The 22,209-nt window shown below is 36.2% G+C and overlaps 2 protein-coding genes across 5 annotated transcripts in view; one reads left to right on the plus strand and one right to left on the minus strand.

Moving 5' to 3' along the window:
- The window catches only part of LOC148956787 (brachyurin-like), a 625,076-nt gene that overhangs the window by 121,801 nt on the left and 481,066 nt on the right, over window positions 1-22,209 (plus strand). The gene's annotated exons all lie outside the window — the stretch shown is intronic.
- Window positions 8,372-22,209, minus strand: part of LOC148956788 (GTP cyclohydrolase 1-like) — a 45,079-nt gene continuing 31,241 nt past the window's right edge. For all 4 annotated transcript variants that reach the window (XM_089096439.1, XM_089096434.1, XM_089096445.1 and 1 more), the window contains exons 4-6: window positions 15,241-15,438; window positions 11,271-11,355; window positions 8,372-8,698 (exon numbers count right to left, since the gene is read on the minus strand). In XM_089096439.1, coding sequence (XP_088952565.1) covers window positions 8,569-8,698; window positions 11,271-11,355; window positions 15,241-15,438 — 413 coding nt within the window. In that variant the 3' untranslated portion in view covers window positions 8,372-8,568. The remainder of the gene's footprint in view (window positions 8,699-11,270; window positions 11,356-15,240; window positions 15,439-22,209) is intronic.

Below are 22,209 nucleotides of genomic sequence, written 5' to 3' on the forward strand. Positions count from 1 at the left end.
TCAGCGTTGGGGGACAAGTCTTTGTCCCCTACACCGTAGTAACACAAGTTGGCTTATCCTTCATAAAATATGTCGTATATGCTAATGGCACCATTGTCTAATAGTGTCAATGGCACTCAACTAATGGTGCCATTCAGATATTATCTAGATGGCACCCTAGCGGAGACTAGAGATAGTACACCCCCTTCCCCCTCTAGCTGAACTAATGGAGAAAAACAGACAAAAACCTGCACAAAATCCATAAATTAGCCAAAGTCAGGGTATGGTGTGATTTTTAGGAGCAAATAATATAACGCCGTATAGTTGAGCATAGTGCTACTAACGGCTCAATAAAGAGACACAGCCTGCTTATATGGGTCTTAGCCATTTGAAAATCTTGATCAGGCTCAGTGGCACGTCTACCACAATATTACGGTAGCCCAAATTATCCGTAATACACTGCAAGACCCAGTAATAATCAATATTTCTTAGGCTGTTCATAGCCATCCACGTGAATTTTTTTTAGTGTTTATATTGTTTAAGAGTAATGATTTTGCTATAGAAATTGTCAACACTAAAAACAACAACTAAAACCTTGAAGCAATTCTGAAGCATTCCAGAAATCACGTACACCAGGTGGCACGTGCCAAGCGCGACTTTTCAAAGCGTGGCAGAAATGTGCCACGAATGCTGAAACTATTCGGCTCACATGGTGCTCCGAGATGTACACCAGTTGGCAGAAAGGGGGGGGGGCTATCGTGATTTCTCAATGTAAAGTTCGAAACAAAGCGCTGTATGTGCTTATGCATATTGGCAAGGAAAGGAGGTGCTCAAATGCCATGTCAATCAACTTCAACAGTAAACAAACCGGCAGTAAAGAATTCGTTCTCATAGATAATCTATAGAAAAAATTTATCTATAAGAATTTTCTTTTTTTAAGACTTTTTCTTCTGTGTAAATATTTTACCACAGAGGTTTCATTTGGGTGCATCTTAGTACAGTTAGTACATTTGGCTTCACATTTTAGTGTTCATTGGTAAAACGCTCTTTCGTTATTCGTTTTTGGTTTAATATCTAATTTTCGCCAGTCAAGCGCCACACTGGTAAAATCTCAAATTACTCAAAAGAGGATACATTCAATTGGCTTATATATGATTCAATTTTCAATCGAGACAGTCGAGATTAGAACAGATCTAATCATTGGAGTTTTATTAAGAAGCTGTTCAGAGACAATGAAACAGAGACAAATACGTAGAATCGCCCTGATTTGTCAAGGAGTTGAGTGCCTACAAAAGAGAAATATAATTGAGCTTGAATCGGCACTGGATATCATTGGAACTGTTTCTCTGATAAGGTTATTCCATCAAAGCTGCTCGTCGATTCTCCCAAGAGAAGTTTTGACAGGTGCAGGAGGTTTTGGGGGGGGAAATCGATTGAGGTCTTGGGTTATGTTATGTTATGAGACATCCGTCTTCCTTGTCAACATTAAATTTATCAAAAAGTTGTAGTTTTGATTTATTTATCCGTTTTGAAAATTCAAATAATCGATTTAGTGAAGAATCATGATAAATTATTTCCGAGGCAAATTATGAACTTCCTTCAATGCCTAGTATTTTGAAGAATTTCACGAAAATTTAGTATAAAATATGCTCACCATGTTGAAGGTCAAATAGAATCAGGGTATAAGTGCTATAATGTTTCGAACATTCTTCATTTTTTTTTTCGTAGCTATAAAAAAAAGGCCTTAAGTCTGCCAAAGCCAATTAAAGCTAAATGAAGAGCAACGTGAGGCAAATAAAACTGCCTGACTTGCTGCCAGTCCTTCACCTACCTTTCTATGCATCTGTTAAACCTTCGCTTGACGAATTGGCATAGGATCTCGACGGATCAACCTCTTTATGAGGTTGATAATGCATTTAGCTGAAAATTATGTGTAATACCCGATGTCTGTCGGAGATAATTTTTATTTATTTATCGTCTTATTTTTTCATTTCTATATTTTAGATGTATTTTCCATAAAGTGTCTTTTTTATCTTTCTGTGTTTAAAGGCTTTGTTTCATGACCCCCTCCTTTACAGGCCATGGAGTCTTTGTGGGATTTATTACTGTATTGCTGATTGATTTTTCTTATGTTTTGGTTGAAGTATATTTCATATTTACAATATATCTAATTCCGTGAAAATATTTATTTGCAAATTTTCTTTGATTTTAATAGTCATCATAGTCACCAAGTATTATCAGCAGTGCCAATGCCGTTTCCGATATTTTGGTCAGATATGGCTTGAGAAGAACTAAAATAAAGTAATCTTTAGGCTATTTTTAGTCATTTAGCCATTTAGAATTTTGGAAGGCCTTCATTTCTGCTTTGTGACTCGGCAGATGGGAGATAAAGTTAAAAGTTGAAGCTCCTCCTCTCGTTGTTTCTGAAACAGCCTTAAAAAGTGCCCATTCTAGTCTCTTGGTCAATAAAACGGAGAAGACAGAGTCACTTCGCAGCTCTTTGTTACAATATTGAAAATCCGAACAAGAGTTAGTAAGATTTCCGTTAACCTCCTATTCTCACCAAAAAAAAAGACATGACAGTTTTCTTTTTCAGCGATTGTTACGGAATTCTTCAGCAGAGCAGTCAAAGGATCTCATTTCTGGCTATCGAATGCTAACAGAAAGGGACCAAATGGGCGAAAGGTTCAAACTACTGGCTTTTTTCCCAAAAGTTCTACAAGATCATTTAACCAAGTTCCCACCAGTATCTTTTACGTGTGAATAAAATCTTTAATGAGAATTGATGTGGTTGTAAAAATTTAGTACAAATACTTGTTGTAAGTGAAATTCTGATTATAAGTTATTTGTTTATCAGGCATATTCCGCATCATAGGAAAAAACGTATTTTACTATCATAGCTTCCGAAGAACAATAGTAGTATAATAATAATGATAATAATAAAGACATTAATGAGAAGAATAATGATAACATGGGCGCCCATAGCCTCAATTTTAGGGGGGGGGGCTTACCTGGTCTAATCGGCACTTCCAATGTTGTATAATTGAAATCTGAAGACAAAATATCATAGGCAGCGCGATTGCGCAGCCTAAGTAAAGAGCAGTGTGGATACAATATGTCGTTGTGGTTTTTTTTTAGACCAGGGCACTTCTTATAAAAAGAAATGTCATAGGAACTTCAAAAAGAGCTCGTAAGGCAACCAACTCCCCCTCCTCCACGTCAATCATTTCCCCAAACCTATCAAATCAAAATTTTGAGATAGCCCTTTTGTTCAGCGTAGTTGAAAGGTCCGGAAATTATGACTTTGAGGATGACAACCCCCCCCCCCCCCACACCCCTCAGATCAAGGGTTGTAATTTATGTCCTGTGGAATAAGTTTTTTTTAGAAAGGGTGGTCGTATAAGCCTCGGAGGGGGCTCATTTGATTGGTAATCAGAAGTTCCACTGGCCTTTTTAGCAGTCAAAAGTAATTGAAGGTCAACTGGCCCCCTCCCCCCGTACAACAATCATTTACCCAAACACATCCCATCAATTTTTGATGTAGCCATTTTGTTCAGCGTAGTTGAAAGGTCCATAAATTATGTCTGAGGATGAACCTCCTCGCCCCCCCTCCACACACACACACATAACCCTCAGGGCAAGGGTTGTAAGTTACGCCCTGGGGGCATATAAGGTTTTTATGGAAAGTGTGGTCGTATAAACTTCAAAGAGGGTTCATTGGATTGATCATCAGAAGTTATAGTGCTCTTTTTAAGAGTCAAAGTGATCAGAGGGCAAATACCCCCCCCCCCACACACGTTGTATTTTCCCAAAACGCATCTCATTGAAATTTTAAGATGGCCAGTTGTTGTCGTAGAAACTTCAAAAAGGGCTCAATCGATTGGTAATTGAAAGGGCTAGTACCTTTTTTAATAGTCAAAAGTGATTGGAGGGCAACCATCCCCCCACGCCCATCGTTTCCCCAACCAATTTTAATCAAAATCTCGAGATATTTATTTTGTTTGACGTAGTTTAAAAGTCCAAAAATTATGTATTTGAGGATGAGAACCCCCTACAGTCCTCAGGGCAAGGGTTGTAAGTAATGCTCCGAGAGCATTTAAAGTTTTTATGAAAACAGTGGTAAAACTTCAGATGGGGCTCATTGAATTGGAAATTGGGAGTTGAAGTGTCATTTTTCAAATTTATCGGAGGGCAGTTATACCCCCCCCCCCACGTCATATTTTCCCCAAATGCATCCAATTGAAATTTTGAGATAACCATTTGGTCAAAAATAGTCAAAAGATCACATAAAACTGCCTTCGGGGTTGACACCCCCCCCCCCCGAGTATGGGGGTAAGGGTTGTAAGTTATGCCCCGGGGGCATGTAAGGTTTTTATGAAGAGGTGGTCTCATTTGATTGAAAAGGCATAGTTCTTCATTTTAAGAATCAAGCGTGATGGAGAGAAAATAGGCCCCCTCCCTGATATCCTCTTTTCCCCAAACACATTCGATCGAAATTGTTAAATAGCCATTTTGTATCCAATAGTCCAATGAGGATATACTAATGTTTTCAGTAATCAAATAAAAGAAATATTTATGCGGACGTTGAACTAAATCAAAAGAAACATGAGCATGTGGACTTTCAAAAAGGTGAAAAAGCAATATCTCAAGAATAACTTATATAATTAAGTTAGACCTTTAAGAGTAAGTTGTGGGGGAATTTGAACTAGCCAGAAGGCACTATGTGTATACTTTTAATACTACAACTACATATACTATAACTAATGACGCTAAGAGCATTAAAATGAAACTTCTAGGAAGTGTTTAGGGGGCGTTCCAATTAAACTAAAAAACTGTATACATGCAGGTTTTCAAAAAGACATATAAGCAATATCATAGGCAGTACCACTCTATAATAGCTAGAAATATCATTGAAACATTTAAACAAGCCAATTCGATTAAAAATTAAAAGTTTTAGTGTCCTTTATAAGAGCAAAAAGCGACTGGAGGGCCATCAGCCCGTCCCTCGAGCCGACTTATTTCCCAAACAAATCCAGTCAAAATTTTGAGACAACTATTTTGTTCAGCATAGTAGAAAGGTCCAGTAACTATGTCTTTAGGGATATTGGGCATGTCAACCCCCCGCAGTTATGCAATTGGCCCATGATGCTATATAACTAATTACTACTTTAAAACTAAATCAAAAGGCATTGTGCTTGCGGTTGCCAATAAGACACTTCAGCAATATATCGAGAACGACTGGGGCTATTAAGTTGAAGGTTTCGGGGCAACTATTATAACTACTTCTGCTCTTAAATTTTAAATAAATAAATTGATTTTAATTGTATCTAGGTTGTCAAAGAGCATACATAGAATCTTTTGGGGATAATATTAAGTTTTATTTTTTCAGGTCAGATTGAGGAGGTATAAAATTAAATTAAAAAATACTATTTGTGTCAGGATTAAGAATTGTTGAAAAATTTTCTCCCAACATACGAATAGCAAGCCAAAGAATGAGTTATCATAGAAAAAAAAAATCGAAAAGATAAGAAATATTATTATTTTTTAATGGAAATGACTATGTCAATGAAAAACGAACTGAAAATAATCTAAAAAAACCATTTCCTCAAAACAAGTTTTTCAAAGAAAAGTATAAAGAGCCCCATTAAACCAAAAATGGGCAAAAAAGAATTCGAGTAATCGTCTAAGCGTAACACTACCACAAATCACTATCAATAAATAAATGAAACTCAAAACAAACAGAAGTTAGAATAAATAGCCGAGTCAAACTCGAAACGAGCAAAAATTACCATTATTAGGGCTGATAACCCCCATGCCTTCCCAAGACCCGAACATAATTTGCACTTTACTGAAAACAAAATATGTTTAAATCTTTTCAATTTTTTTACTTAAATAAATAAAAACTTTTTTTTACTCACTTTTTTTACTTTAAGGAATAAATATCAGTATAGGTATATTCAACTGACCATCCACGGTCATTACTTTTTTTGTCTTTTAGTAAAGCCTAAATTATGTTCTGGTCTTGAGAAAAGGCATGAGGTTGTGAGCCTTAGTAACGTTAATTTTTGCTCGTTTTGAGTTTGACTTGGCTATTTATTCTAATTTCTGTTCGTTTTGAGTTTCATTTATTTGTTGATCGTGACTTGTGGTAGTTTTACGCTTGGAAGATTATTTGACTTTATTTCTGCCCATTTTTGGCTTAATGGAGCTCTTTACTCTTCTTTGAAAACTTATTTTATAGAAAGTTTTTTAAATTAAAACAAATGTAAGACAGCGTCATTCAGCCGGGGGGGGGGGGAGCTGGTTCCCCTTGTCCCCCTTATGTGCGCCCACGAATGATAAGGAAATAACAAGGGTGATAATGTTGCTGTAATAATTTATCAAAGATAATGCAATAATAATCAAATAGTAACCATAATTTTACTCCACAATCTTGAGAAACAGACTCTCTCTGTTATTATTTTTGGAAGAAACACTGCTTAGCATAAAATTTATTGAACTCCGAAAGTATCAACAAGGAACTATTCCTTAGTTTGATGGATTTTTTTTTTTACAATTACAGGCTGCATATTTTTACTTATTGTACGACTATAACGTTTCTGTGCTTAATATATTCTACTTCTCCAGTTTCTAAACATACGCTTAATTTTTATGTGGGTTTCACATTATATATAAAATTTTCTATGCTAACTAGTTAAGTAATTTTACGCTAAGCACAACTTTCCTATCTTTGACAAGGTGTTTTAAACTAAACAAACTTCACAATCCAAAAAAATTATCAGGGTTATTTAAGGGGCGAAAGCTGTCCAAGTCACTTCAAGGCTATCTCTTCAATGTTAAAGAAAAATGTTAAAGTGCCTGGACTTCGTTCGCCCCTTAACTAATACATTTAAACTAATATGATTCATAATAAGCAAATAATTCAAAAATAAAATAAAGAATATCAAAGAATGATTTGACCTTCAATTTGTTTAGAATATTTTAAATAATATATGCAGACTGGATAACTCTTCAGTAATATTTCATTCATTTTTTTTTTTTAAATTGAGTTACAATTTTTAAAGCTATGCACCAAAAACAGCATAGAAGTTTTCTATTTTATCCAGAAAAGTTGTCGGCGGGGGGGGGGGGGAATTTCTTTTTTAAAATTTTACCAGTGGTTTAAGTTTAGTGTTTTATAATTAATAAAGAACCCCTCATTTTTACACCTTATTAAAAGTCTATCACCAAAGATAAAACAATTAAAAACATTTTTTTTATGAGGGTAGATCAAATACAAAAGGTACATTTTTTAGGGCTTATAATACAGAAATAAGTAAGTGGCCATCTCTACCTGTTTTAAGTAGGCATGCAAGAAGGCGTAAAGGCAGTCAGATGGTCCTATCAGAGCTATTTTCCCGCGGAGGGGGGGGGGATTTTCCAAGGGAGAAATTCTTCACGGGTGAATTTAAATGGAAGAGAATTTCCGGGGGGGGGGGAGGGGCACTATATGAAAAACGATCAGAAATCAAATAAAAACAAGTCTTTTTTTTTCAAATGGAAGTATACTACGGAAAATTTTTCAGGCGGAATAGTCCGCAAGAAATTTTTCAAGAGGAATTTTCAGCAGGGGTGGAATTGTGAGGGCGGGGGGGCTGGGGAGGAAATTTTCAAGGGGGAATTTTCCATGGAGGGGGAGGCGGGTTTGCAGCATTAGAAAATGATCAGGAATTAAATAAAAGAACAAGTTTTTTCAACTGAAAGTAAGGAGTAACATTAAAACAAAATTAATAGAGATTATTCCGTATATGAGCGGGGCTGTCCCCTCCTCAATATCCCGTTCTTTACGCTAAAGTTTGAATTTTTGTCCCAATTCTTTAAGAACAAATTACGAAACACAAGGGCTTTTTAATTAGAATCAGAAGCATTTTTAAAAGTACTAAACAAATTTAGCGCGAAGACCGAGGGATTGAGGGGACAATCCCCCTTATATGCGGAACAATTTCAGTTCGTTTTAAAATTTAATTTTACTCCTTACTTTCAGTTGAAAAAGATTTTTAATTTTTTAATTTAATGAACCAGAAGGAATATATTGAATCTATTGTCATACAATTTTCATATCTTTAAACAATTCGAACATCCGCTAGGATCGGTGAAAAATATTACAGAAAAATTATCTCCTTGGCTACGCCACTGTAATCATTTAAGTATGATCATCGTTTTGTATATTTTATCTTATTTAAATGTATTTCTATCCTAAGGATTCTGCAAACATGAAATATTGCTTTACACCACATATCTTGATAAGCAAAATTTATGTTTTGATATTTTACCAGACACTAAAATAAATAAGGATTTTACAACGTTTTACATTCAAAATTTCTTCAACAGGAAAACAAAATAGAAATTAGAATCTGTCACAAAATTTAATAGCTTGTCAAACAATATAAAGTCACAAAAATACTCTAAATAAAAATATTTTTTAACACTAAAAAATAATGAACAAAATTTAACGACATGAACGAAATGTTGTTTATCAACATATTACGAAAATTATCTAAAGTTATTATAGATGGTAAACGAAATATTAGCAATTTGACTAGATTCACATCACTTTCCCCTAACGAATGTCAGAAATTCTTCGCGTGTTTTTGAATCTGATCTGAACTCACCCAGCATTGAAGAAGTAATTGTTTTACTATTGATCTTCTGAACACCTCTCATCACCATACACATGTGACTGGAAAACGAAAAGAGAGGAATGAGAAAATAAAACAAGAAACCGAAACTTTTTAATACTAAGACGAGTTTGAGTTACAATCTAATGAAAATCAAAGTATTTTTAGCACTAAAGCTAGGGTTATTAGTTTTTTTCTACGATATTTCATTAGGACATTTTCAAGTAGAATTCAAAACTGACGCCTCTAATAGCAATTTCTAGACATCTCTAAAATTTCTGAGACATATCGTACTTTGGAAATACTAAAAACCGAAGTATTCTGGTTACTTTTTTTTGTGTGCAGAAAAATATTTCGTTTGGTCCAATATATAATTTGACACAGCGATATGGCAGAAGTGAACAATTCCGGCAACGCTTCCAAGCAAGCTTTATCAAATACAATGGCAGAGTTTCATTAGTCAGGAAATTTCTTTATGTACAATTGCCAATTCCATAATGACAAATCCAATTTCTAACAAACTAGTGCTTAAGAGACTTTGGGAACACCAAAGCTCCAAGTATCTTGATGAACCAAAGACCCTCAGCTCTTTTCTAGGTCCAAGTCCCTTTTAGTCTATTTTGGGGACTAAAGTTGAAAGTCAGACAAAATAGTGATCTGAGAGATACAAGTGATCAGAGAGAGGTCTCAGACTAAAGCAATAATGATGATTAAGACGATCCCAGGAATTAAAGTACCAAACGTGGGCAACTCAGTTCGAATTTTTCTTTTTTTATTCTCTTAAAATAAGCCTAGCTTTTAACTACAGAATTGTACTTGTCTCCTTTAAACCTGACCAAAACTTTAGGCAACCTTCGATTTACTATAATTTTGACACCCACGCAAATATCGACAAACCCGTACTGATGTATCGGAATTCTTAAACAGCAAGTGTTGCACAAGGAGAAAATAAAAAAATCCCGTATTTATATTTGTCATGCTTCTAGCGAAGCCCAGCAGCTTTAATGTGCTTCAAATTGTTTTTACCTGTATTTGCTTTAACATTTAATTAACACACAATTGGTTGACTGTTCATAATATAATCAGTCAGTCACAAATGAAACTCAGAGAGGAAAGAAAATAACAAAATGAAAAATAAAATAAAAAAAGGGTGAAAAAACGAGGAATTTTGTCAGCCAGTGGCGAATAATTCCTCACAAAAATTCCTCGTTTTTTCACCTTTTTTTTATTTTATTTTTCATTTTGTTATTTTCTTTCCTCGCTGAGTTTCATTTGTCATGTATAGCCAGTATGGTCTTAGAATGTATTTCAGTCAGTCACTGAATTTATTGTATAAAACAAATGTAAAACAAATTGAGCAACTCAAAAAATTACAACCCTAATAGTGAAGTTGAAGGGGAAAAACATTCCCAGGACAAACTGAAAAACCCATGATCAATTAACGATCCAACAACATTAAAGATTTTGCGTGTGTTTAATGGCGATGCAAGAAGTATTGCAAGAAGGCCGTTGTAGTTAAAGAATTACTTTCATGCTTACTTTGATCCCAGCCATTCCCGCAAAGTGTCTTGGGGCCATGGGTGCCCATAAGCTGAATTTTAGGGGGGGGGGCTTACCTGGTCTAATCGGCACTTCCAATACTTTACAGGCCTAATAGAAATCTCAAAACAAAAATATAAGGCAGAATCATTCAGCCAGGGGGGGGGGGGTTGGAGCCCCCCACTGCCCTTCATATGGGCGCCCATGCTTGGGGCCGCAATTTTTATCATGTCAAATTTTGTCAAGTCCCCTTTTGCAAAGGGGGCTTGGTATATCGGTCTATCTGGTGCGGTGCGTGATAACTAGGCTATCTTGACGTTATCAAAGAACTCCTTTCGTAGTCTTCCTCGTGACCAAAGGCAACTGAGAGAGAACATAAGTCAGTTTTCAGGGGAAAGCTTGCTTCATTCGCTTGACATGGCTGATCATTTTCTACTACTAGACAATCAGTACAGTTGTTGCTTATTAATTTTTTAAGAATGGTTTCAGTGGATTGCAGTCATTAGGAATTCAAATTAGAGGTGCAAAAACTGTATTTGATTCTCGCAACATGACGGAAACATTTAATCTCGAATGTTAGAATGTTATTTTGTATTCAATTTTGAGTGCACATGTTGAGCATCTATACATGGCTATGCGGATGACTAGGCTGTTGAAAAAGTGCAGTTTGTGGGTGTTGAATGGTTGTTTTTCCAGAAGCTGGCCCGTCTTCAAAATCTAGAGCTAGCAAGTGCAAGTCGTTGTTTTGCATCAAAATTATGGCAATCGTTAGAGGAGGGTAGCTTAAATAGGTATCATAAATTGACCGCCGTTTCGACTTATCATCCACCTATGGTGATAAAGGATGGGGAGATGAGTATCTTTTTTGCGTGTCACAGTTACCATAAATTTAGAGATTCTGGCATCACTACTATTATTTTTGTTAATAACGAAATGCTATTTAGACTAAATTTTATTTTAAATTATTTAATTTTATTTTTTAAATTGTTTTGTAAGTTATAATAAAAAACAACACTATTTAAAATATACCTAGTTTTCAGTGAATCACAAACAAAAGAAGCAGTACCATTGACGAAACTGAAAATAAACACTTACGAAGCTTCGATGATAACTCCGACTCCTCGGGGATTGACAGCCTCGACAACAGATTCTGCAATTTGCTTTGTAAGTCTTTCCTGAACTGCAAACAAATTAGAACATTACTTTGGTACAACATTATTAAATTAGCCAGAGAAACAGCTCAAGATTATTCAGACTAACAGGATCAGTGAGTCCGATAAATTACTGTTAAGGAAATAATTATTTTGTCATCTAACGCTAGTGACCGTACTTACTTCACTTGTACTAGCTGCGGGACCAGACGTAGACGCCTCGCCCGCATCTAGAAGACTCCACATGATCGACTCCCATTTGTCTCAATCTTGTGCTAGCTTTTCAGAAAACCGGAGCCAGCAGCACTCCCTCTTTCTGTCAAACTTTCAAAATCCACAACTAGTATCGAGATCGTTTTTGACAGTTGCCCACCAATTCTTCTATTGACCGCCAGGATGTCTGGGCCAATCTGGCAAAGGAGCAGCTAGAAGCACTTGCTTGCTGACGCGGTCATTGGGTCTTCTCAGGACATGGCCAACACAGTCTTCTCAGTTTGATAATCGTAGCTATGGGCTCTATGTTACAGCAACGGTGACGCACATCAACATTTGAGATTTGAGAATCGACTCCTCAGGATTTTTTTGTGAACAGCGGAGGTTAAAGACTTCCATACCAAGGAGATGAGGCACCTTCAGTGGTCAATTCTCAACTGCAGAGAAGAGAACAGATCTAACACATAGCAGATCAGACACAAATTTATTTCTTCGTAATGTTATCCTGTCGGTTCAACAAATGGCGGTGGAGTTGAGAGAAGATGGCTTGGGCTTTATTAATTCTGTTGATTGAAAAAAAAAGCTCAAAATTACATTTGAAATAAAATTAACCTACTTAAAATATCATTAATACAACCACATATTTAGGGGAACTTAAGTTAACAGGCTATAATACTGTTGTTGCCAACAAGTTGCCGACATAATGATAGCCTATCGGATACTTGCCTGGGCTCGAAGGATATCAGACCGACATAATAATTTATGCCTCAAGGCCTCACAATTTATGCAACCATTCCTTAATTTTCAGTTTTGTTCTGAGATCCCCGGTTTTGTTTTTTGCATGATGGAAGGACAGTTTGGTCTTTGCTGTTATGAAAATAAGGAGCAACATTAAAACTTAAAACGAACAGAAAACTTCCGTATATGAGGAGTAATACCCCCTCCTCAATCCTTCACTCTTTACGGTAAAGTCTTAAAGATCTTTAAAATGCTTCTCATTCAAATTCAACAGCCCTTGTGTTTCAGATGTCGTTCCTACAGAATGTTGACAAAAATTCAAACTTTAGGCGTAAACTCGAGCGAGGAATTAAAGAGGGGGTAGCCTCATATACGGAATAATTTCCGTTCGTTTTAAGTTTCAATGTAGCTCCTTAATTTGAATTGAAAACAGTTGTTTTTTTATTTAATTTGACCGTTTTTCAAATCATACCAAGAAATTTCAATCCCCCAGCGTTATACCTCTGGAAAATTTTCTCCCAACGTTAAGTTCTCCGCGTTGAAAATACTCCCCCGGCAACAAATTTCTTCCCGAAAGATTACCATCTGTTTCCCAATAATGAGTATTATATGTAAACAATGGGCAAATTACATAAGTTATAGCCCTTTCATAGGGGCTTGGGGATCATTTTATCGCCAGAGTATAGTTATCGGACCTTTCAACTATACTGAACAAAATAACTATCTCAAAATTTTGATCGAGTGTGTTCGGAAAGTTTAGGGGAGGGAACTAGTTACCCTCCAATCTTTTTGGAAATTATAAAATACACTAGAACTTTAGTTTCCGTTCAAATGAGCTCTACTGATCTTCTAGGAGCATCAGTTTGCTATGATCACGCCAAGGAAAGAACAAATTAACAAATGAAGCAAACAATCCCTGATCTATCTTCTGACAAAAATATAAAGTTTCACATTTTTTTTTTAGATAAGAGCTTGAAACCTCTACAGTAGGGTTGATTCTCTGATATGTTAAATCTGATTTTAATTAAGATCGCTTGCCTTTTTGGGGGTGGTTTCCCCATTTTCTGGAAATATGACAAATGTTCTCAGGCTCGTAGCTTTAGATGGTTAAAAATAAACTTAAAGAATTTTATATATTTTGTATCAGCATAAAAAGCCGATGGTTTTGATGCATCTATTGTTATCAAAATTCCTTTTTTTTCGAGTTTCAGTAATTATCTGGCCAAGTAGCTCCTTATTTACAGTTCGTTACCACGAACTGTTTGATTGTCGTGAATGAAATGCATAGCACCTGAAAATGAATAAAATTGTATAGATTACCTAGTGTGCATTCCAGAAGATAATTATCATTACTTGTGACTACTTGTTTATTAGGCCTATTATTTGCGTCTCAAAACAAATATAATAATGGAAAAATTTGGTTAGTTCTTTCTAGAGAGGACTTGCACCTTCATATTAAGAGAGAGCTAAAATGTTATCAGCTTTGGTTGTTTACATCCAAATCTATATACATAATCGATATATAATCGAAATTATATTTGTCTGTGTGTGCGACTATGTATCCTGCATGTATTACTACACTGTTCATATGATCATTAAGAAACTTAAAGACTTTGTTGAGTGCACTCTTCCGACAATTTTATGTATAATTTTTTTTGCCCCTCCCTACACCAAGATCTTCTTAATTATTTTCGCAACGTCTGAAATTAGAGATCCCTTAACGAATATACCTGACAGTTCCTTATGTTCAAACATTACATTATTCACATTTTCTGGATATTGATTATCCAACAGCAACCGATAGGTGACCTAATTTTTCAAATACTTTTAAATTTAAATACTGTTGCTGTTTTACATTTTGGTAAAATTGTCTAGTAGGAGAATTGTAGAGGGGAATTCTCCGTGGAGGGCATTGTCGGAGGGGATTTCCGGGGGAAATTTTTTGCAAGGGGGATTTTCTGGAGAGATTTTTAACGAGTAATTTTCCACGAGAGTTTTTCCAGGACGGGGGAGAATTGTCAGCGAGAAAATTTTCCAAATACTTTTAAATTTGAAAATACGATCGATACTAATACGCAGAGGAATTTTCGCGTTGGAGAATTTTTGGAGAGAGGCGATTTTCCGTAGAGGAGAAGTCTTCCACAGATAGGAATTTTTCAGAGGGAAATTTTCCAAAGAATACACGATGGTTAAGAGGAATTTCCGGGTTGGATTTTCCTTTCTTTTGAGATTGCAGTAACGCACAACTGGCAAGCTAGTAAGGGGTCAAATCTGTGCTTTTTATTCATTTTTGGACAATTAACACTAGCAAATAGTTAATTATAATTAATGATAAAATAGGTTTCTCGAACGCACCCTCAATAAATATTTTTTTTGATGCACTGATAAAATGTTTGCATCTTTAAGTTCCAATTGGGCACTTGACACTCAAGTTAAGACGATAGCCATTATTATTTTTTCCCAATTTGCTGCAAACAGCTGTTTGTTCAAAATTATTGATATTGTCTGAACAACAAGGAATATAAATTATATAACAGGTTAGATAAGAGCATATTTTGCTTCGCAGTAAATTTTAATTTTTCAAAAGGCTGGACGTACACAACCTAGCAAGTGGTAAAAGGAGATAGAGGGTTTTCCAGCTTAAAGGGGTGAGTTTAAACATTTGTTGCTGGGCCAAATATATGTTAGAATATTTCAATGTGGGTTAAGAAAAAAAATGAGATTCATTGATTATGTTGTAACTCCGAGCGTTTACTGGGCGAGAAATGAAACCTCAAGGGTTGCAATTTTTGCGTGCCATTTTGGTTTCATAAAAGGCGGAGAGAGAGAAAAATATGAAGAGAGAGAAAGAGAGAGAGAGAGAGAGGGAGCGTGAGAGATAAAGGTAGACAGAGAGGGTTCTTATAATCTTGGAAAATTTTTTGAGATGACTGCAGTTATTTATAATAAATTAAAAAATTTACCTTGTAATCTCCTGCTATATATTTCCACAATTCTCGCAAGCTTGCTTAGACCAAGAACTTTATTATTTGGCAGATACCCAATAGAGACTTTTCCAATAAAAGGTACAAGATGATGTTCACACATGGAAAACATTTCAATATCTTTTACGACAACCATTTCATCATGATTCTCATCGAAGATAGCATCGTTTAAAACACCTAGAATGAGAAACCTTTTATTTTCCTCTGCCTTTTGGTGACCAGCATCGAGTCACGTACCAACTGCGCTAAAATTGAAGAAAAGGCTATTTCCTAACTTTAAAAGATTATTATTGTACCAAGTGAATAAAACTTTCTGGAACGGATCCACACCCCAAATTAGGGCAGACAAAGGAGTTCTAAGCTCCTACCTACAACCCGTCCCTACTTCTAGGGTTTTAATAATCTTTTAAGACAAGCCCGTAAATTTGGAAAAAGAAAAATTTTAGGCTCAGCAGTTATTAGGCTTTGTTAAGCAGTTATTAGGCGTTTTTTTTTATAATCACGACATTCAAGGACGTTACAAGCCTTAAGAGCAGGAAATGAATAGAAGCAGATGCCTGAAAATGTCTTCCCATGTCCTAATTTGGTCTTAACATCCATTTAAGAGAGTTTCATCTACCTAGCACAATATTTTCAAACTTCATCAAAAGCTTTTGTCCTGCAGACAGGGGAAGGCTGCAATTGTCATTTAGATAACATTACTAGACTTTAATTTAGGATGTAGATCGAAACCTTAAGTTTATTCACCGAGCAGAGCATCTTTCCGAGCTAGTAACCCCATGTTTTCCAATTTTACCCAAACTTCTATCAAAAGTTGTCTCCGTCACAGAACCGAAGCGACAAAAAAATAGAAAAAAGTGAATGAAAATATTCAATAAGTTTCCAACTTTTTTTTCTGCTTTGCGATACACCACTACGTAAAAATATTGGAAACTTCTACGTTGAGTTCTAGAAAATGGCAAGAATTTTCGTATTGTCTGCAAAATTTCTGTATTTTCAAGCGATAAAAAAAATGTTCAGAAAGGCCATAGGAATGCAAATTTTTATATAAAACTCAAAATGAAATAGGAATTTTATAGCTTCCAGTCTTTGTATAATAATTTTGGGAAGTTCTTTTTAGAATAGTTGCTGTTACAGACAAAAAGAAGAAGAAAAAAAGTTAAGAATCCAAGAATCTGATTTCATATTTGGGAATTACATAAACCTTACATTAGAAAAAAATTCTCACATTTATAAAGTTTCTAAACTTATATACAACATTCTTCAAACAACATTCTTAAAATATTTTTAAAGCAAAAGTGTGAGCAATGGAAAAGTTCTGATTGCATTTTAAAATTCAGCGTCAACAGTCACATTAAAAGCAGGATGAATGTTTTTCAGCGTAAAAATATGCTGCCAGTGGAAAGGCTGGACGGAACACAATTGATGAGCCAAAAGTAATGACAGAGAGAGGTGACAGCGAACTCTCAGCTGCAATTCTTGGGAGATTTCTGACCGTTTATAAGTGGCCACGGAGTTCCTGTGCTGTTTTAAAAATGATTTTTCTGTGAATAGGCAGTGGGGTGGTGGAGTGCATCTGGCACTTTGATGACAAATCACGGAGTCCAGTTTCTGTGAAGAAAAAAAAAATCACTCCGTGATAATTTATTGCGCCCCCTGACATTGTGCGCCCCTAGGACCAGACCTAGTGGGTATATTGGTAAATCCTGGCCTACATAGGCAGAACAATAGTACTGCTTTAGTAAAGAACTGGGGCTTCAGTGTATTAAAATTCATTTCCCCAGGCCACTTTGTATGACAGGAGTTGTATAAACTTTCGAGGGGACTTATTCAAAAGGAAATTAATAGTTCTAGTGGCCTTATAATGAGTCAAAAGTTATTGGAAGGCAACCAGCCCCTCACCTTGCCCTTTCTTTCTGATCTTCTCCAAAGACATTAAACTAAAATTTCGAGATTGTCATTTTGTTCTAAATAGTCAAAACGCTTAGTAGCGATGCTTCCAGGGATGACTTGACCCCCCAGAGTTCCTGGGGCAAGGGCTGTAAGTTTTGCAAGTTGCCCATTGTTTGCATATAGTGTTTGCTATTGGGAAACAGGGGCATGCGTGACTCTGGGTTCCCAAGAAAGCTAAAAGTATTAAGGTTACATTTTTTGGGACTGTTGGGAAGGGTATGAGAACTAAATCAAAACACACTATATACATGTTGATTGTCGAAAGTGTGTATCAGTAATATATCAGGAACGGCTGAGGGAATTAAGTTGAAACTTTCAGGGGCACTACAGCAACTACTATTGAACTAAATCAAAAGAGTTTAAGTGTATCCAGATTGTCAAAATTACATAAATTCAATAGCTAAGGAACGGAATGGGTATTAAGTTGTAACTTCAGGAAAAGTTGATGGGGGTGTAAAACTAAATCAAAATGCACAATGTGTATGCAGGTTGTCAAAAAGGCGCATCATTAACATCTCAAGATCAGCTGCGGGCATCATTTTGAAACTCCAAAGGCGAATAATACTACTACTGCTACTACTTCTACTACCATTGAAATAAATTAAAAGCGTTGCAGTACATCCAGGTTATAAAAATGGCGGATGAAATATCTCAGGCACCTAACAGGGTACTAAGTCAAAACTTTCAGGGAAAGCTACGAAGGATACAAAACTAAATCAAAATGTACTATACGCATGCAGATTCTCAAAAGGGCGTAGCAGCAAAATTTCAGGAAGGGCTAAGGGTATTAAGTTGAAACTCTCTGAAGTATTTAGGAAACCGTAGTTAGGAGCTATCATTTTGCTTTTATTTGCCGACAGGTTTTCTTGGCTCATTGCGCAAACGAAACCGCTAAGGGGGAAATTGGCCCATTTTCTCCTAATAACGCCACTGAGGTGGAAGAGGTCAGATATTTGGCTGGAGGTGCAATTTTCAAAATGGTAGGCTACTGGAAGGTGCTTCTAATTTTGTGAAAAATCCTAAAATCAATCTTTGTTTTAAGACACGCATGATGTCATTTTCTGATGACGACTTGGATGTTCCAAGAGATCTCTCTGGATATCCTACGGAAAAAAGGAAGTATTAGGTGCAACTTCTGAAGAGCGTATCTAAAGGCTAAGGGAGTCTCTGCCATAACATTTATATTCTATCTTAAAAGGAAGCACACAATTGATATGCACAAAGATAAAGTATACGCGGCTGGTGAAGAAAATAACAAACCCAAACCAACTAAAAAAATATATCAAGTCAGGCTGCTTCCCTTGAGAGATCTCCAGATAGTAAAGCAAGTGACACATAGGGCAATGGATAAGTGAAATCTGGAATAAGAAGAGCAAAAATACGATGGTTTTTTATTTCAAATCGATCAAAACAAGCTGGTCTGCGGATGCTCTGCTGCAAAACCCTGTTTAAGGACAGATTGCAACTTTCTACGTTTGATAAGCCAGATATGAAACAGCGTATTAAAAAAAACAATAACAAAACAGGGAGCTTGAAAGCACCATTTGGGGGAACCGTCCATCGTCACATAAGTTTTGCTGCCAGAAAAAAAGAAGTTCAGAAGGCTGGTTTAAGATCTGCCACTCAGACTACCTTGACTTTTCACTGCTGGTCAGCAAAAGGATCCGGCTTTATAGGTATCACTGCCTATTACCCCAGGAAGATGAGAAATAAGCAGAGGTTGCACCACTATCTTTCACATTTCAAGAGGCATAAGCATTCTCATAAAACTACTAACATCCTTTCAGCAATCCAAGTTGCAATCAGGGAGTTTTCAATGACAGATAAGATGTTCCACGCAGTAACTGATTCTGGGAACAATGTCACCGAATCCTGTAGGATATGAGAGCTTTCCTGAGCTTCATGTTTCTAACATTGTCTACATTCATCTGTTGCACGCGTTCTTGGATTTTTGTCCACTCGAAACTTAGCCAATGACATCCCTGAAGAAGATTGCTTGGAATCCTTAGATGAAGTCGAAGACGTCAATCCAAGCGTTGAAAACGATTCAGACGGTCTTTCTGTTCCTTGTTCTGAAAACTCAGGAAATGAAGATACGCTTCCTGAAGAATCTGAATAAACCGATGCAGTGTCTAAAGAAGAGGGCGGTGAAAGTAATGGACAAAAAGAGTGGGGAGCTGGGAGTCTGTCAAAAATTGAGGTTGCAACACAGGCTATCCGATCCGAAGACACGTTGCACTTGCTCAAACATTGATAGTCGAGGTTGTCACTACCCCTTTTCCTTTGGGAATGGACCGTGAAAACGTGCCTAAATAATGAAAAGCATGCCCACTCGTATTCTTAAAACAAAAGTTTGATGTAGTAACACTTTCTATAATGAAGCAAGTGCATGGGTTGGAGAAAGTATTTTCTGCCGCAAAGCGAAAGAAATTTTCAAAAAAAGTTATCAAAAAGTTCAATTGTTTTTATATTGTATCCCTTTGAAAACCTATTAAGAGAAGAGATTGCTTAAAGAAAGTATTGTGTAGCAAAGGGTCTAAGTTTCTTTGAAATTCAGAATTTGAGAAATTTCATTTTACATATTTACTTGAGAATGAATTCGGTGGAGGGCCTAGAACACTATTTTCTAGCGCAAAACACCGTAAAAATATACAAAGTACCCTTAAACCATGAATTTTAATTTTAATTTTTTTTCACACACTAATTGGCTAGGAAATACTTAATCTTAAAAAGATGTTTTAAGCCTTCGAGGCAACGAAAATTTTTGACTTCGAGGCAACGAAAGTGGTAAGAAGTGTCATTTTCCCGTGCATTTTTCTTCTTTCATACAATATTTCAGATGGCTTCCAAACATCAGGATGGGGGAAGGGGAAAGCATGGTCTGGAGGGGGAGACTGTCCCCCACCAAAGCAACTATGGACTCTGCTTTAACATTAATGACTTTGAGCTGACTGCGCAATTTGACGACGAAAATTATTTTATTTTCAAAACGTCTCAAATAATTAGTATTCCTTTCTTGAAAATTCAAGGAGATTCTGCACAAACATAAGAGTGCATTTTCGGAAAAAAGGAACGGGAAAATGGAAGAAAATAACCATAAAAAAGGATGGCAATGTTGTTTGCATAAACAATTTTTCGCCCCTTTATTGAAAAACTGTTCTTTTTGGCGGAAAAATGCTGCAATAGTACTGATAATAAACCAAAACATATCATTTACAAATTTTTTCTTCTTTAAGCTTGAGGTGGTCAAAAAACAGCTGCTTAAACAGCTGTTTTTTGAACGAAAACAGCTGTTTTCTGATTTTACCAAAAAACAGAACAGAAACAGAAACATGTCTTCTGTTTTTTGTTGACCTGTTCTGTTTCTGTTCTGTTTCATTCAAGCCCTGTTTTTTTTTCTGTTTCTTCAGAAAAACAGAACAGTGCCCATGCTTATTCCAAAGTCCTTCAACACTTTGTACATTACAATCTTCAATTTCCAGATCAGGGCAACTCTATTTTCCAGTGCAAGATCATAGTTCACCCGCACAGCCTTGTTGAGAAGCTTTTCGACATCGAACTTTTTAACATTTTTGTGGGTCTTCGCTGCGAGCTTCAGCTTGAGTTTGCACTTCGCTATCACAAGTTGATTGTCTCAGAGGCACCTCGCACCAGGGTACGTTTTCAGACATCTTTCTGGCAACTTATCCTGAGTTTACTAAGAAGTATCTGGTCTATTGGGTTCTTGGTCCTGCCATCAAGAGAAAATTACAGTACGTGTATATTTATGAACCGTTTTGCGCGGAAACCAAGGACTTCTTACAATTAATTGATGGGTAGCAAAAAGATCAATGAAACGCACACCATTTTTGCTCAGATCACCAAGTACATGTGCACCCATTACTGTGGGTGCATGCTGAGCATCACTTCTGACCTTCGCGACTAAGTCCCGACATATAACCAGAATATTGTGTCGGTAGACTTAGTGAGCAACATGGTACAACAGCTGGTAAAAAGAATCTTTGTGATTCATTCGCTTCGTTAGTGCAATGTAAACCGCAATGATCTTTGCAAGATTAGTAACCAATCGTTCTTGCAAGATGCCATGCTTAACAGGTTCCCACTGTGAGAAAATTTTGTCCCTCCCTTACAAATTGCAAGGGCCATTCCAGCATTTTTCATCCGTCCTTTTCCATTAAAAAACTGAACAGATGGTTATTTCGGTCAACAGTGTGAAATTCTGGGATTCGCGTCTGCGATGGGGCAGCAATTTCAATATGATACTTTTCAAGGGTCTTTATGACACTATTCATTCAGCATGGTTGTGTTTCCGAGGTATTTACATCGTGGAAAAAGTGTACTTTTACGAGATTTTCTTCAGAAGTGAAAGCAGTGTACAAGATACTCTTGAATCGTCCATTAAATAGTAGAAACTATTTGCATAATTTAAAAGCCACGAAATAACGTATTTTTCTATTAAAATTTAGTAGGAACAAAACAAGAAAACAAGAACATAAGATACAAACAACTGAATAGCTTTAAAGACTAACGGCTTCATGCAATTGAAGATTTTCTTTTTAGTAGTTTTCCTAAAGACTTCGAATTCCACATAGTTGTAAATAAGGATCTGATACCTATCTATTGTAGAATCATGCACAAACACAAGAAGTTTTTTTTAAGGAGATCTTCATTTGAGAGGAGCCTATATTCGCCAACATACTACTCAAAAATCACTTCAAACTAGTCGATCAAAATTCATTAAGCTCGTAACTGTTTTAATAACTATTTTAATAAGGATCATGGGGATTATATAGCTCAGAAAGCGTAAGCACTGAAAACGGATAGCAGATTTCAAGTTGGCTTAATTGTTTTAATAACTGTTTTAATAAAGATCATAGGGATTATATAGCTCAGAAAGCGCACGCACTGAGAACGGATAGCAGATTTCAAGTTTTTTTTTAGTTTTTTTAGTGTATAAGAGGCATAAAAGGGATCATGAGTAGAATGGGGGTACCA

This window comes from Artemia sp. Qi Xiang Cuo, chromosome 1 (assembly GCF_049724085.1).
Source record: "Artemia sp. Qi Xiang Cuo chromosome 1, ASM4972408v1, whole genome shotgun sequence".
Taxonomy (NCBI): domain Eukaryota; kingdom Metazoa; phylum Arthropoda; class Branchiopoda; order Anostraca; family Artemiidae; genus Artemia; species Artemia sp. Qi Xiang Cuo.